Below are 14,350 nucleotides of genomic sequence, written 5' to 3'. Positions count from 1 at the left end.
CCCCCACCTCACCGAGGAGTTCTGGCACTGCAGGCTGGAGCTGTTGAAGCGCAGGGCAGTGACACGCGCCGGGCTCCCTGGGATGTGGAAGAGGCACTCGTACCCGCGCTGGCCCGACTGTGGCTGCGGCAAGTTGCGGGCGGCCAGGGTGATGGGCTTCACCACACCCACCGGCACGTAGATCTGGGTGGAGGGCAGGATCTGCGGACAGTCCTGGGGGCGACAAGGCTTCGGCTGAAGGGCTGGGCGCCACGAGCACGGTGCACCCTCCCCACGGCCCTGACCCCTGTCTGTGCACAGAGCCTTCGAGCATCATTGTGCTCGTTTCACACACTGGCCGACTGAGGACCTCAGAGAGAGCCAGCTGGGCTGGAGGTGGGAGGCCTGGATTCTGCACCTGCAGGGCTGTGGCCTCTCCCTTGTGCACCCAAGTGCCTGCCCGGCGCTCTAGGACCCCGCTGTTCAGCCACTGAGGGGGCCCCATCTGGCCCACAGCTGAAAAGGTCCTTGAGGCAGAAGCAGCCAAGAGGGGTGCTGGGGCTGGCAGCTCTCAGCTGGGGGCCCAGGGAGCATGTAAAAATAGCCAGAGCTGGGCAGGAAAACAGCCCGGGCCCCCAGGGCCAGCCTCTCGGCAACAATGACTGATGCAACGGCCCAGCTCCCTTGCAGCACAGCCCTGCAGCAGTGGCGGGAGAAGGCCCCGCGGGACTATGCTAAACTGGGCTTTAAATAGAGCTGCTGAAAACAGGCCGTAATCCCTAAACCCTGCGGCAGCTCCCCAGGCGGGCCTGGGCCCGGGCTGGCTCTATCGAGGTTGTGGGGGCCTGAGGAGGGAGCCCAGGCTGTGGCAGGGCACAGCCAGGCAGGCTGACCGCTAGCTGCTGGGTCTGCAGGGATGCTTCCACCGGGGAGAGGTGGGTGATGAGGAGACATGTACGTAGGGCCGCCTTCCACACGTTCAGGGGCTCACACCTACACCAGCGCTTCCCTGGCCTTTGAAGAGGTGCCCCGGCCAGCCCCCAAGCCCGGGGATCCTCCTGCTGCCTCCCCAGCCCCTGGCTGCCCCTCCTGGACCCCCAGCAGCCCTGGCTCTTTCTGGCCACCAGGACTTGGCTCCTCTCACCCCCCAGCCTCATACCTCCCTCTACAGATACCATCTCTGCTGCCCAGGAGGCCCCCGTCTCTCTCTTGGGGTGGGGCCTCTGTACCCGCATCAGGCTGGAGTCTGGCTGAGGCTATGCCTTGGCACCAAGCTCCTCAGGGGCCACCCGACAAGATCCAAACCAAAACCAGAGATGGAAAGAAGGGAACCTGAGGGTGAGGAGTTCAAGGCCTTCTGAGCAATGGGACTAGTCAAATTTGGGCCTGTGTCACACTCCTTAGTAAAGTCCTCATTAAAACCTGGGACTACAACTGAAAAAAGCAGATCCGTGGGATGGGCCCCTTCCCCAAGTGACCTCCCTGGACCCCAGGACCACCTGCAGTCCAGCCCTGAACGTGCAAACCCCGCAGGAGGGTCCTCACATGCTGCCCCACTGAGGCCCACAACAGCCCTCCCTGAGGTCCCCAGACCCTGGGGTCACTAAGCAGCTTCCTGCTGCCCCATGGCCCCTGCCCACCCTCATGACACCTTTGGCAGGGCCTCCTGTGATCCACACTCCCGGGGAAGCCCACTGTCCGTCCCCACACCCTGGCTCTCACACCACCTGCTCACACAGACACCACCCCCCACCCAAACACCCAAGGTCCCTGCCTACCCCTGGTCTGCCCCCGACTGCTCCTTGTCCCCTGATGTGCGATGTTACATCAAGGAGTGGACAAAGGTCCAGAGGGAACGGTGGAGGCTAGCCGGGGAGGCTCTGTGAGGAACAGCCTGAGGCAGGCTGCATGTCCTCGGCTTCCCCCACACCCCATAGCCAGCAGGACCCACACCCTCCTGCCCTGTCCAACCAACAGGCCTGCTGTCCACTGCAAAAGCAAGGGCCCTGGCTTCCAGGCCAGGCTCTGGACCCTCAGGCTGTACCTGGGGAACTCTGCATCCCCACTCCCTGCCTGGCAGGTGCCCCAGTCGGCCTGTCCTGGTTCTAAGAGCCTCGGGTTCTAGGAAAGGTAGCCTGGCTGTTCATAAATAAAGTCAGCGCCTTGCCCAAGCTCTAAAATAATTACTACCTAATTGCTATCAATTACTACGCAGTACCCTCAAATGACTCCAAGAACCCACCAGCCGCCCTGCCAGTCAGTCGGAGGGTTCCCTCATCTACACGATGCTGGGCACCGGGACTCCCACGCCGGCCCAGCCAGACACCCCAGGCTCTAGGCTCCCAGCACACGGGATGGACAGCCCCCCCCCGGCATCGTCCCTCACGCATCCCTCTGGTCTACAACCCCCAATGAGAGGCCCCGGTCTGAGGCCTCCCCTCAGGGCTACAAAGCAGATCCCGTGACCACCAGCAAACACCCCTGGCTGGCCTCAGCTCCACACGGCCTCGGAGGACGTCCCTCCCAGCACAGGCCATTAGGTCAGCATCCCAGCCACCCGTGGGAGCTCTCGGTGCTGCTGTAGCTCGGCAGCCCGAGCGCTCGGGACGGCCGTACCTCAGACACGTTGACGCGGCCCTCTAGGAAGGCGCAGTCGGCGGCGTCGTGGGTGCACACGTGCCGGTACTTGCACCAGTGGCAGGGGAAGGAGCCGTTGACACAGGACAGGCAGCTGCAGGGAGAGGGCAGGGCAATCAAACGGGGGCCGCCTGTGCCTGCACCCCGGGCCCACCCGGGGCCGTGCTAGCTCCCTGCTAGTTCTTGCGCCGTGGAGAACAGTGCCACGGCAGGGCCTTTGCGCTGGCTGCTGCTCCGCCCGCTCAGAGGGGCCTGCCCGGTGCTTCCCTCCCTCCTCACTGCCTTTCTTTCAGACCCTGAGCATGTGACGGCCCACGCCAGTGTCCGCTGGTCGAACCCTCCCAATAACAAACGTCTAAAACCTATGGTGCCCACTGGCCACGCCAAGCCACACGTGACAATTAGTGCTGGGCAATGTGTCGGCGCGGACGTGGAACTGCATCTCAAGTTCTGATCTCAGTGAACTTAGGCTTCCACTTGGGAGGCCAGCCATTGCTGCAGGGCCCCGCAGAGCGGCTGCACACAGCCGCCTCCCGACCAGAATTCAAGCTCAGTGGCTTGGCCGTTCACTCCCCCATGTCCCCAGGGCCTGGACAGGGCCCTTGCTGCGCTCTGGCCTGTGCAACCTCCTGTGGCTGGCACCTTGTCGCCTCTCTCCAGTGCCCGCGGCCCCCACCTCCCCTGCAGAAAACCACCTCTGACTTCGCGAGGACCTCCCAGCCTGCTGGCCACCCTGCTTCTCCAGAGACCTTCCGTCCCCTCCGGCTCTGAAGAGCTGCCCCCTGCTCCAAAAACCCCAGCCCGCCCTGGGCAGAGCGGTGAAGCCGGCTAATACCAACACCCGGGCCCTCCGTGGGCACCACGAAGAGGCAGGATGGAGGCAGTCTGCAGGTCAACCAACGAAGGCACAGCTGAAAACCAGCTGCCTTCAGCTCCGCAGCTGGACCATACCGCCTGTGTGGGCCTCCCCCCCACCGCCCCCCACACCCCTCGCTGGCCTTCCAGCCAGGGTGCCCTCCAGGTCAGGCTTGGGGCCAGGCCCAGGGCCCCAGCTTAGGGCGGGACACACAGCAGGTCCCCGGCTTCCCCCGCTCTTCCTCTGAGGCCCCAAGACAAGCACACCAGGGCAGCGGCAGGGACAGCTCCGGCCCCCAGCTCTCTGTGCCCCCAGCGCCCCGCTCCACCACCAGAGAGGACCTGGACCGCTCTCTGTCCCTGGGTGGCAGGTACCTGTCCTGAGCGGCCCGCCCTGGCCCACAGCTTGGCCATCTCCCGCTCGGGTGACAAAGCAGCTTCCCTCAGAGCTCCCTGCCTCACTCTGGGGCCCGCAGACCACTGCCCACACCTCGGCAGCTTGTGGGAGGCTGGGGAGACTCCCCTCGTTTGAATCGTGCCCCTCACTCCCTTAGCCTGCCCTCTCTGACAGCCCCAGCCCGGACTTCTCTCTGCCTGGCCCGTCTGCTGGGGAGCGGTTCTTACACAGGCCTCCCCTCCCACCCTGAGCACGAGGCCACACAGCACCACACCCTGTCCTGCTGCGAGTGTCGGGGCAGGAGGGCCAGGACACTCACGACTGGTGGACACTGCAGTTGTAGAAGACAAAGTCCACGGACGCGAACTTCTTGCCCGTCTCCTTGGACTTCAGGTAAAGCTTGACCACCCGCTGGTCTCCTGAAAAAGCAGCATGGGCCCAAGTCACCAGGGCCACCCGGGGCCACGGAACCCAGGCCTGCCAGCCAAGAGCAGGGACGGGCCTCGCCAAGGACCTTCCCTTCCACCACGTGCACAGCCCCTCGCCGTACCCGTGCCCCTCAGACCCCACGGGCCTCTAAGCACTCTGGGGAGGCACCTGCGGTCCCTGCCCCCAGGGCAGGCATCTGCTCCTTCCCCTGCCACCCCACAGGAAACGTGTGACGCCCCTTCCCTGACCAACAGGATGGCTCCAGGGGCTGCCCCGGCCCCAGCCCATAGCGGGACTCACCCTGGCCTCGCGTGATGGGTGCCACCTCCCGCGCGGAGGGTGAGCGGCAGTGAATCCGACCGTCCTCCAGGATGCTCTCAGACTCGGTGAAGTCCTCGAAGGAGCAGTTGACGCCGGCCGAGAGGTCGGGCACATTCCAGGCCTGCAGCACAAGCTGGGGTCCCCAAGGCAGGAGGTGAGCAGGCACCCCCCCCCCCCGCGCCGGGCCGATCACCCGCCCCCGCCCCCGGGCAGCCATGCTCACCGGGACCTGAGACATGGTGACCGACACATTGCGAGGCTGCACCGTCAGCTGCACACACTGCAGCAGGTCCGAGGCGAAGCGCTGGGGCTCGTCAGCCCGCTCGCAGGCGTCCTGCCGGGAGCAGCTGCGGGCGGAGGGCGCTGCGGCTGGGCGTGGGGGAGGCGGCCAGAGGGACGCCCCGAGCCCACCAGCCCCTGCTCAGCGGGGTCGTCACCCGCACTTGGGGGAGCCCAGCAGCTTTACCCTGTACCCCGTCTTTACTGGGGTGAAGGTGGGCAGGCCATCACTTAGCCAGTCCCGGGCAACTGCCAAACGCAGAGCACCTCATCCAGGGGAGACCCGGAGGTGCTCCAAGGGGAGCCGTGACTGCCCAACGTGCACAGGGCGGCCACGTGGGGCTCTCTCAGGTCCAAGACTGCCAGGGCCCTCCGGCCCACCCTGCACCCCACCCAGACTCACATGCTGTGCAGGACGCACCAGCCGCAGTGGGGGTCCCGTGACCCCAGGCACAGCTCACATGATGCATACTGCACACAGCTCTCCACAGGCACCCGAGTCACCTGGCAGGATGGGCACACCTCAGCATCAGACCCCCACAAGGCCCATTCCAGAGACCCCGGCCAGCCTCACCTCCCCACTGCCACCATGTGTCCCCTGAACCCAGTCCTGTTCCCATACATGAAGGGAGCCCCCATCTCGGGCCTTTCTCCAGCATGGTCCTGTGACCCTGACTTGGCCACGTCAGGCCAAACAGGCCAGGTCTCTCCCCTGGGAAGCAGTGGCCAGGAAGCAGTAAGCTGGTGCAGGGGAGCTACCCAGAGGAGAACTGACAGCTCTAGCCAGAGTCACTCTCCCATCTGTCTGGACTCTGAGTTCCCCACGGGAGCATGGGCTCGTCAGCCCCAATCCTAAGCACAGAGGCAGGCTGGGCCCTGCTTACCCTGACCTCGCCTGCTTGGCCCTGAGATCCTCTGAGAGGTGGAATAACCTGACGGCTGGGAGAGGGGCAGAGGAGAAACAACAGCTGGCCTAGAAGGGAGGCCTGGCCTCCCCAAGCCCATCCTGGCCTGCCCCACCTGCCCTGCGTTCTTGGCTATCATGGGGTCACCAGCTTGAGAAGGGAAGAGGCTCGCTCCAAGCAGGTAGGCCAGGGACACAAATGGATGGCCTTGACAAGGGGGGCCAGGCCAGGCACCGACCCCATGGAGACAGCTGCCTGAAGCTGCCATTGGGCAGATGGGGCCAGGGCCGTGCAGGGCCTCAGCCCAGGAACTCAGGGCCCCAGATGTATACTCTCAGCCCTCGAATGACATCAACACTCTGATAAAATTTACTCAAATATCTATTCCTGAGAACATCCAACTGTTCAGGGATGGGGTGGGAATTCCAAGTCTGACCAGGGAAAATCTGGAACCAGTATGGACAGAGTGGACCAATGACAGCCATGCCCAGCTTCCTGAGGGTAGCATCCCACCCCCCAAACCCACCCCATGTGTCCAGCAGTGGGTCACCCACCTGCTTCTCCGTCATAGCATAGAGATACTGGCGGTCGGGGCTGAGGACCAGGTCACGCAGGATGGGGCTGCTCTCTTGGGCCACCACACTCTCATAGGCCAGGGCCGGCTGGCCGCCGGGGTTTGCCAGGTCCACCAGGATCTGTGGCAGCGAGGGGCCTAAGTGGGGCTGTGCCAATGCCTTTCTGCCCCAGCCCCACACCTACTTAAGGGCAGGGGTCTGGAGCCCCTCCCCTGGCTGACGCTCCCCAGCCCAGCAAGAACAAGGCCGAGGCCTCCACCCACCGCAAGGAGGTTGCGTAGGACAAACTGTGGCCCACTAGGTGGGTCCTGACTTAGCCCCTTCACCAGTCAACAGAGGCCATGGGGACGACCACAAGAACCACCACCCATCACCAGCTGTACAGCCAAGCCCAGCACAGAGGCGGCGGGAGCCCCTGGCAGGTGCCCCACCTTCCCTGGGGCCAGGCTGGGTGCCCCAGAGGAAGGGATATTTATGCAGAGGTTGGGAAGGAATGACGAGGCAGCAGGGGCCTTCGGGGAAAGGGAGACATCCAGCATGGCTGAGAAGTGAAACCAGGAGACTCCGGGGCAGGGAAGCAGCATGGGAGTGAAGGGCCAAGCCAAGGTCCCGGAGTGGGGTACACCCCCGCAAGAAGGCAGGAGGGCAGGCGTCTCATCGGCATGGCAATATATTCCAGATCCCAAACAAACTGGGCGTTAATTAGCCAGCTCTTCTCTGCAGCTTGCAATGCTGCAAGTATTTTTAGTTGCTTTTACCAAACAAATGTATTTAATTAACAGAGAGACCCAGGGGGCTTTCCAGAGATGGGACTCATGGGGCAGCGTCTGCCCAGCTCAGCCAGTCCTGGGCAAGCTCCCAGGGCACAAGGTAGCGGGGCCCTGCTTAGTCAGGCCCACCCTCACTGGCTGTAACCGAGGGGCCGGTCCCACCTCTCCCCCTCCACGTGGGGCCAGGGCTCAGGCCGGGCTCGGCCCAGCACCCCTCCTTTGCGCCCCCACACTGACAGGACGGGGCAGGTCTCACTGGCTGGGGTGGGCCACGAGGCAGCGAGGGCGGCCAGCCAGGGTGGGGCGCTGTGTCTCTGGGCCAGAGGCTGCCGGCCGCAGGAGAGGGGGAGGGCCGCATTCCTGAGAGCCCGAGGCCACCCCCCACATCCGCTCAGCTGCCTCCTGGCCGGGCAGCCAGACTTAAGTCAAACCAGACCCGGAAGAGCGGAGCCCTGAGCCGGGCAGGGGGAGGCAGCCACGGGCTGGGCCTGGAGTTGCCCAAGTGGCTTGGGCCCACGGCCTACAGAAGAAGGGGTGCCAGGTGAGGGGCCACAGCAGCCCAGGCTCAGCGCCCCCGCAGGTGGGTATGCACAGGACCCCAACCTGTACCCAGCCAGCTCCACAGAAATCCTGCCCTGCTGGGCTGAGCAGCCAGAGGGCAGTTGTTGCTCGCAGGGGGCCCTCAGTCAGCTCCTCAAGCTGGCAGGCCAGGCCAATATCAGCCACGGGAGAGGTCAGGGAGGCCAGGGGTACAGCCTCTGGACCCACGCTGCCTGGGCCCAAGCCCCAGCTCAGACAACCCCAGCTGTGCAACCGAGGTGCGGCGCTGACCTGCTCTCTGCCTCCGTTTCCCTAGCTGTGAAATGGGGATGACAGAAACCACTCCCCACACCACAGCTACTCTGAAAATTAAATAAGGACCTAGCCAGTGAGCCAAGAAGAGGGGACACAGGGTGGCTGAGCCCCAAGGCAATCCCCAAACCCCAGCAGCCACCCACCCAGGCCTGGCAAGGCTAGCCTGGGCTATGGCCAGGAAGCAGGGGACAAGAAGGTCAGGAGGGCAGGGCAGGGCCAGGGTGCAGGCCAGGACACCAGCGGGACCCAATCTCCAGACCCAGTCTCAACTCAACTGATTCAAATCAGGACTCTGGATTTCTCCCAGAGCTCTGCCCTACGCCCGTACCCCCTGCCTGCGGGTGCCTCTAGCAGTCGCCTAGAAGCCCAGGCCCAACCCCAGCCCTCGCAGGACCAGACCCCCTCCCCCAGTGCCCCAACATAGCCCCTCACAACCAGATACCTGGGACTTTTGCCCCCGAGGCCTTGACAGCCAGGCCTGACCAGACCTCAGCCCCTTGCACGCACGGAGAGCTCAGGAAGTGGCTGCTCAACAGGGATACTTGAGGGGCCCCAGACTCTCCCACCCTGACCACCAGGGGTCATGTGGTACTCAATCTGACCACCCCCCTCAGCCAGACCTGCCTTCCCCCTCCCTGCTGAGGGCTGAGGGCATGGACTGGGCCGTGGATACCACATCAAGGGCCACCCACAACCCCGGAGGGCCCAAGGGAGATATTCTAGGGAAGGGCGCATCCAGGGGGCATACTAGCTCTGAGGCACAGAAGGGGGCAGGCAGAGAGCAGACCCTCTCCCCAGAGTCCTGGGGAAAGCAGGAGGGGAGGCAGGCCAGACGCAGACTCTGAAATGCCCCGCCCCCGGGCCGGCAGCGTGCTGACTCCCAACAGGTGGCCCCCAACAGCTGCGGTGGGGAGCAGGCACGTCCAGCTGTCTGTCCACCATGCATCCATCTGTCCACCCACCTGCCTGGCCCTGGGCAGCCCTGGCCCTTACACACGCATAGGCAGGCCCCAAGGAGACAGGGCATTTCTGGAGGGCACAGAGTGGGTGGGGGTGTCAGGGAGGCAGGGCTAGCAGGCCAGTGGGTGGAGGTGATGTGGGTGACAGGCCCCAGGCTGTGCACTGAGCAGCCACAGTCCAGGCTCAGCAGGGCTCCTGCGTGCCCACATGTGACTGTCAGATGGGGTGGAAGGTGTCCAACCCGCGGATGGCTAGTACTCAGGATACGCCTACTAGCTCCCAGCTGGTTTTCGGGCTGCAGGGCCTGTGTCACACAGACAGGTAAACTGAGACTTGCGAGGACCTGCCAGAGGAACCCAGGGCCCTGGGCCGCCACCTGCACCTGCGGACGCAGAGTCTGCTCCCAAAGTGGGAGGGACGCGGCACGCCGCCAGGATGGCATTCCAGGGAGAAGGGGCGTGCAGGGCGGGCACAGGGCCAGGCGGCTGGCAGGATGGCGGCACACATGCCGCCAGCAGCACACGCGCCGACGCCACTCGCCGGCGCACAGCTGTCCGGTCGAGGGCCACCCACCTGGGGATGGCCCACCCTGGGGCAGCTGGGCTTACAGAGCACGCAGGAGACTTCCGGCATCCCCTGGTATCTGCCCTCCCACCTCCAGCTGTCACCTCTGTGCTCTGCAAACCTTGTCCCAAAGACCACTAGAACTTTCCACAGCTAGCCACGACCACCTCCCCTCCCACATCCCACCACAGAAAAACCTCGGGACTCAAACCCAGATCTGTCCCTCTGCTGTGGTGCCCTTCCCAACACCTGCTGAGAAAGGACCCCTCCCCCCCTGCCCAGATGGCTGCAGTGGAGGTGTCCAGTCTCCCAGGACATGCCTGCTGGGCTGCACCAGGCCCAGGCACCCACCCACCCCTGGCTCTGACCCAGAGGGAAACAGCCACCCCCACCCAGCCTCTGCCCCAGCCCTCCGGCTCCACCCACTTCTCCAACCCGGGGGGTTTTCCCTGCCCCTCTGCACATGAGGGAGTCCCCTGCATTCTGAGCTGTCAGCACCCCCAGCAAACTCTTGGTGCCAGGGCCCAAACACTGTGGTCCACACACCTACCACCACCATGAGGCACCACCTGCCCCTTCCCACAGACAGGCCAGGGAGCAGGTTCATCCCTTCACCCCAGGCCAGCAGGTCCCGGGGGCCCAGAACACACGGGGGGGGGGGGTTCCTGCAAAGAGAGGCCTGTGCAGGGCCAAGGGGAGGCACCCAGCCGGCTGCCCCCGCACCCATCACCGCGTGGCTCTCGCCAACTGCTGCGGCCCGGCCAGGTCAGCTGTCCGTCCAGCCCAGAGCCAACAAAGAGCCCATTCTCTGGGCTGAGGGCGGGCAGGGGCACCGGGAGGATGTCTGGGCCATGCAGGCTGCTTGCCAAGGCCGGCACGCGCCCTAGCCACCCAGAGGCAGGGGGCTGCCCAGCTTGGCCCTGGCCAGGGTGGGGAGAGAGTTCCCTCCACTGCGTACCCCAAGATAACAGCCCTCATGTCCCTATCTGTGGAATGGGGGTTCACTGACAGCAGGAGGACAGGACCTGAAGTGGTGCAAGAGGCTGAAGCCAGCTACGGGGCTAGGACCCCGGGGGGGGGGGGTCTCCCTCCTCCAGTACGTACAGCTGCCAAGCCTGTTCCCAGCCCCCTAGGCAGCAAAGCTGTACTGGGAGGAGCTGAGTGAGGGGCAGGAGCCTCTTTCATTCTCTCCTTGAAGGAGCCCATCCTCTCCTCTCCTTCCTGGTCAGGGGCCTGTGGCTGAGGCCCTGGTGAACCCAGCTCCTGGGTCCCTCCTCACCCCCTCACAAGCTGCCACAGGATTTCCCCCTCCTCTGGCTTGGGGCAGGTTCCAGGCCCCTTCCTGGGACTGTTCTCAGAAAGGCCAGGAGGAATTTGATACTGGAAAAGCAATTAACAATTTCCTCTTGGCAGTACTTGGGTAATTAAAACATAATTTGCAGGAGGCCCAATGGCTGTAATTGGGCCAAACACACCTGGCGAGATTGGGGGGAGGGACCCAGGAATCTTGTCTTTTCCAAGCCTAGCCCTCAACACAGAGAAAAGCAGACACCAACCAACATAAACAATGGTCCTCCTTGACCTTCGGTCTCCCCCTCTGCCAATAGAAATCCATGTCACAGGGCTGTGTGAGAGTTCAGAAGCTCAGAGTTCCAATAGTAGGGGAGGGAAGACTGTTTGGAAGCTGCTTGGAAACTGGGCCCCCAAGGCTAGATGTTGCCATGGCGAGCTGGGCATGGAGGGGGGATCTGCCTCACTGCCGTGAAGGCCACACAAAGCTGGGCACAAGGCAACACAGATCGCACAGCCTTCCCTCACACGTCTCTGACCGGGACTGTCCTCAGCGGGGACGTGGCCAGAGAGCCCACTACAGCCTGAGACTTAACAAGCCCCGGGCCAGACCCTGTGGCAGGCAGCAGTGACCATCCAGCTGATGCCCTTGTCTCAAACCCAAGAAGCATCCACTGCCCACCTTCCCATCCATGACCCACGTCAGCCATGCGACTCCCACCCGCTCGGTCCCCCAACGTGAGCAGGTAGATGTAAGCCCCTTTGACTTTCCTGAAGCCACCACAGTCCTCTGGCTCCCTGCCCCTAGCCAGGCCAGACCTCTGAAGCTTCTCCCAGAATCCTGCAGGCCAGGTCCCTGCCCCCACGATGCTGAACACCACAGGGTCACCAGTGAACAGTCCACCACAGGCGTGTCCACCGCAGGATAAGGGGTGGTCAGGGCAGTACAGGCAGCTTCTGCTACCTCTGCAAGCACGAGAGCGCCTCTGAGCTTTGGCCCTGCTGTTCCTTCCTTCCACAAAGCCCTTCCTGGCAGACTATTCTAGTCTCTGTACCTATCTTGCTGTGATGCCAGGAGCTCTCACACCCTGACCCCCGAGAGGGCAGGTCCTGGAGGTCGGGGTCCTGTCTGCCCATGGGGAGGGGAACTATGCATTGCGGACAATAATCTTGGGCCCTCAGGAGGCCACCCCCAAACCTAGGCATACACGGGACTGGGCACAGGGCGGCCCACTGCCAGCCCGCACCTGACAGTGTCATTCTTGTTCAAGTTGCCTAGGTGCCCCTGCTCGGGCTAAGGCCTGATGAGCCAGACCCCGCAGGGAGGCGGGACCCTCCATGCCTGCCTCCGGGCCACCGCTGGCTGCCATCAGATGCGAAGAAGCAATGCTCATGTGGCATGGCTCTGGGGGAAAGGGCTGGGATGTCAACAGACAGACCCGTGGGGGAATGAGACGTCCCTGTGCCCTTCTGGCACCACCTACCACGGCCAGCCATGCCCAGGAGAACCAGAAAAAGTGTAACAACTCCTCTGTAGGACACCCGGACATCCCTGAGACACCACGCGATACCACCCACAGTCCAGGGACCACGTCCTTGGCAGGCAGGGGTAGTGCACCCACGGGGCCCCTCAGGCACGGCAACTAAGATACACAGGAAGCAGGCAGCACGGACCCCTCCGCTCTCCACCAATAACTCGCTCGGGGTCGGAACCCCACCAGCGCCCAGTAGCCTGCCATAAACACGGCCGGATGCGGATCAACCACTCTGCCAGGTGCGACCACACTCGATCCTGGAGATGGCAACACAGGCAGCCCTCGAGATTCAGGACAGAGAGGTCAGAGGGGCCCAGCCGCCCCCCTCCCAGGGACAAAGCGAGCAGAAACGCAGCCCTGCACGCACCGGAAGTGTGCACAGCACGTGCATGGCAGCCCCGCCCACCACAGACCCGCGGGAAGCACGGCCGTGCCTGCCCACAGTGGAAGGACGCCGCGCATGCATGTCTGCGACACACACCGTCGTCATGACCAGCTGCCCACCGCGGCAGGGCCGAGCCTCACAAATAGCAATGAGAAAGAAAGACACAGACGACATGCTGCATGCCCCACGAAAGGCCCCCACCCGGCAAAACAGCCCTTGAGATGGACGTCACCCACTGAAGTGATCCTTAGGGGAGGGGGGCCTCCCAGGGGCCAAGGGGCCTGCTGCACGCTATGTGACAGGCCCCGGGCTGCACGGCCACAGCTGTGTAGTGTCCTGTGGGCACGGCCTATTTCAGAATGGACGTCGGTCATACACCAGCTGCGTGCAGGATGCTGGGGACCCTGCTGCCCCCACCCCTGCCGTGCTCAGGGCCCACGGCTCAGCGTGACGAGAACGTCTGCAGGCGCACAGCCACCCATGGTGCAGGCTGCCCCTTGGAGGCTCTGCAGGTCTCTAGAGAGGTCACTAGGAGTCAAGGGCATCCCCCCTCCCCCTGACACATACACAAGATGCAAATCCACGGAGCCATGGGCAGTAAAATGGGAGGTGGTGACACTCCTTGGCTCAGGGGTTGGGGGGCTAGGGTCCTGGTCCTGCCCAGCATATCTCTCAAGGCCCCTATCCTGCCCCAGCCCCACAGGGGCTCCCCAGCCCACCTCCTGCACAGACCTGGGCTCGCGGAGCAGGGACCCCTGCTGGATGCATGGAGCAGACTTTCGCCCAGGACAACGAGGCCCTGGTGCAGGGACCCTGAGAAGAGGCCACCAGCCGCTCTCAACAGGTCTTGGAAACACTACCGGTCTCTGAATTTCGACATCCTATGAGGAATGGGAGTGCTGGGGGGAATGGGAAAATCGTCCAAAGGGAAGCTTCTAGAGCCGTGAGGGCCAAAAGAGAGTAAGAGCTCTCCCTGTCCCTGGCAGCCCAGGCCCAGAGCAGCACCCAGCATGTGCTCAGCCACCACCAGCACAGCTGGGATGCCAGAGGGTCAGGTAAGAGCAGGTAGCTCCGAGGGCCCAGACACAGCCAAGGCCTGAGTACACAGGGACAATGGCCCGGCCAGGCCCCAGTGCCAGGGCACAGATGTCGCGGCCACAGCCCTGTTTCTCCTCCATACAAGGATCACCACGCAGGAAGGAATGTCAACCTCCCTTGGGCCTCCCAACAGCCCCCAGGAGGCACAGTCCACCCAATGTGGAGGGATGAAAACCAAGGCCCCCCCCCAGGAAGGAGCTTCACCACGGCAGGCCTCCCTGCTAGCCACACTCCCAAACAGCCCAGCCCAGCCCCAGAGCCCAGCTAGGCAGCTGTCCCTTGGGTCCTACCCCAAGGCCCAGCATCCTGCAAGCCAGTGATGCCACAGCCCAGATCCCCATGGTCATAAACTGGTAGCCCACAGCAACCTTGGGTTAGCCCATAATGCTTTCTAAAAATGTATCATTAGCTGCCAATGCTTAACAGTAAGAGATCTCACACAAAATATGGATTTCCAGATTCTCTTGAAAAACCGGATGCTGAGGCAGACGGGGCCCGCTTTCGCCCTGGCACAGC

At 63.6% G+C, this 14,350-nt stretch overlaps 1 protein-coding gene across 1 annotated transcript in view; it reads right to left on the bottom strand.

Moving 5' to 3' along the window:
• Positions 1 to 14,350, bottom strand: part of PLXNA1 (plexin A1) — a 45,091-nt gene that overhangs the window by 23,320 nt on the left and 7,421 nt on the right. The window contains exons 3-9 of the mRNA XM_034996623.1: positions 6,357 to 6,497; positions 5,301 to 5,401; positions 4,842 to 4,965; positions 4,598 to 4,751; positions 4,188 to 4,287; positions 2,596 to 2,710; positions 13 to 213 (exon numbers count right to left, since the gene is read on the bottom strand). Of these exons, the coding sequence (XP_034852514.1) occupies positions 13 to 213; positions 2,596 to 2,710; positions 4,188 to 4,287; positions 4,598 to 4,751; positions 4,842 to 4,965; positions 5,301 to 5,401; positions 6,357 to 6,497 (936 nt within the window). The remainder of the gene's footprint in view (positions 1 to 12; positions 214 to 2,595; positions 2,711 to 4,187; positions 4,288 to 4,597; positions 4,752 to 4,841; positions 4,966 to 5,300; positions 5,402 to 6,356; positions 6,498 to 14,350) is intronic.

This window comes from Mirounga leonina, unplaced genomic scaffold, assembly GCF_011800145.1.
Source record: "Mirounga leonina isolate KUSES-001 unplaced genomic scaffold, KU_Mleo_1.0 Mir_94, whole genome shotgun sequence".
In the NCBI taxonomy this organism is placed as follows: domain Eukaryota; kingdom Metazoa; phylum Chordata; class Mammalia; order Carnivora; family Phocidae; genus Mirounga; species Mirounga leonina.
The sequence above is the reverse complement of the archived record's forward strand: the minus strand, read 5'-3'. Positions and strand labels throughout refer to the sequence as shown.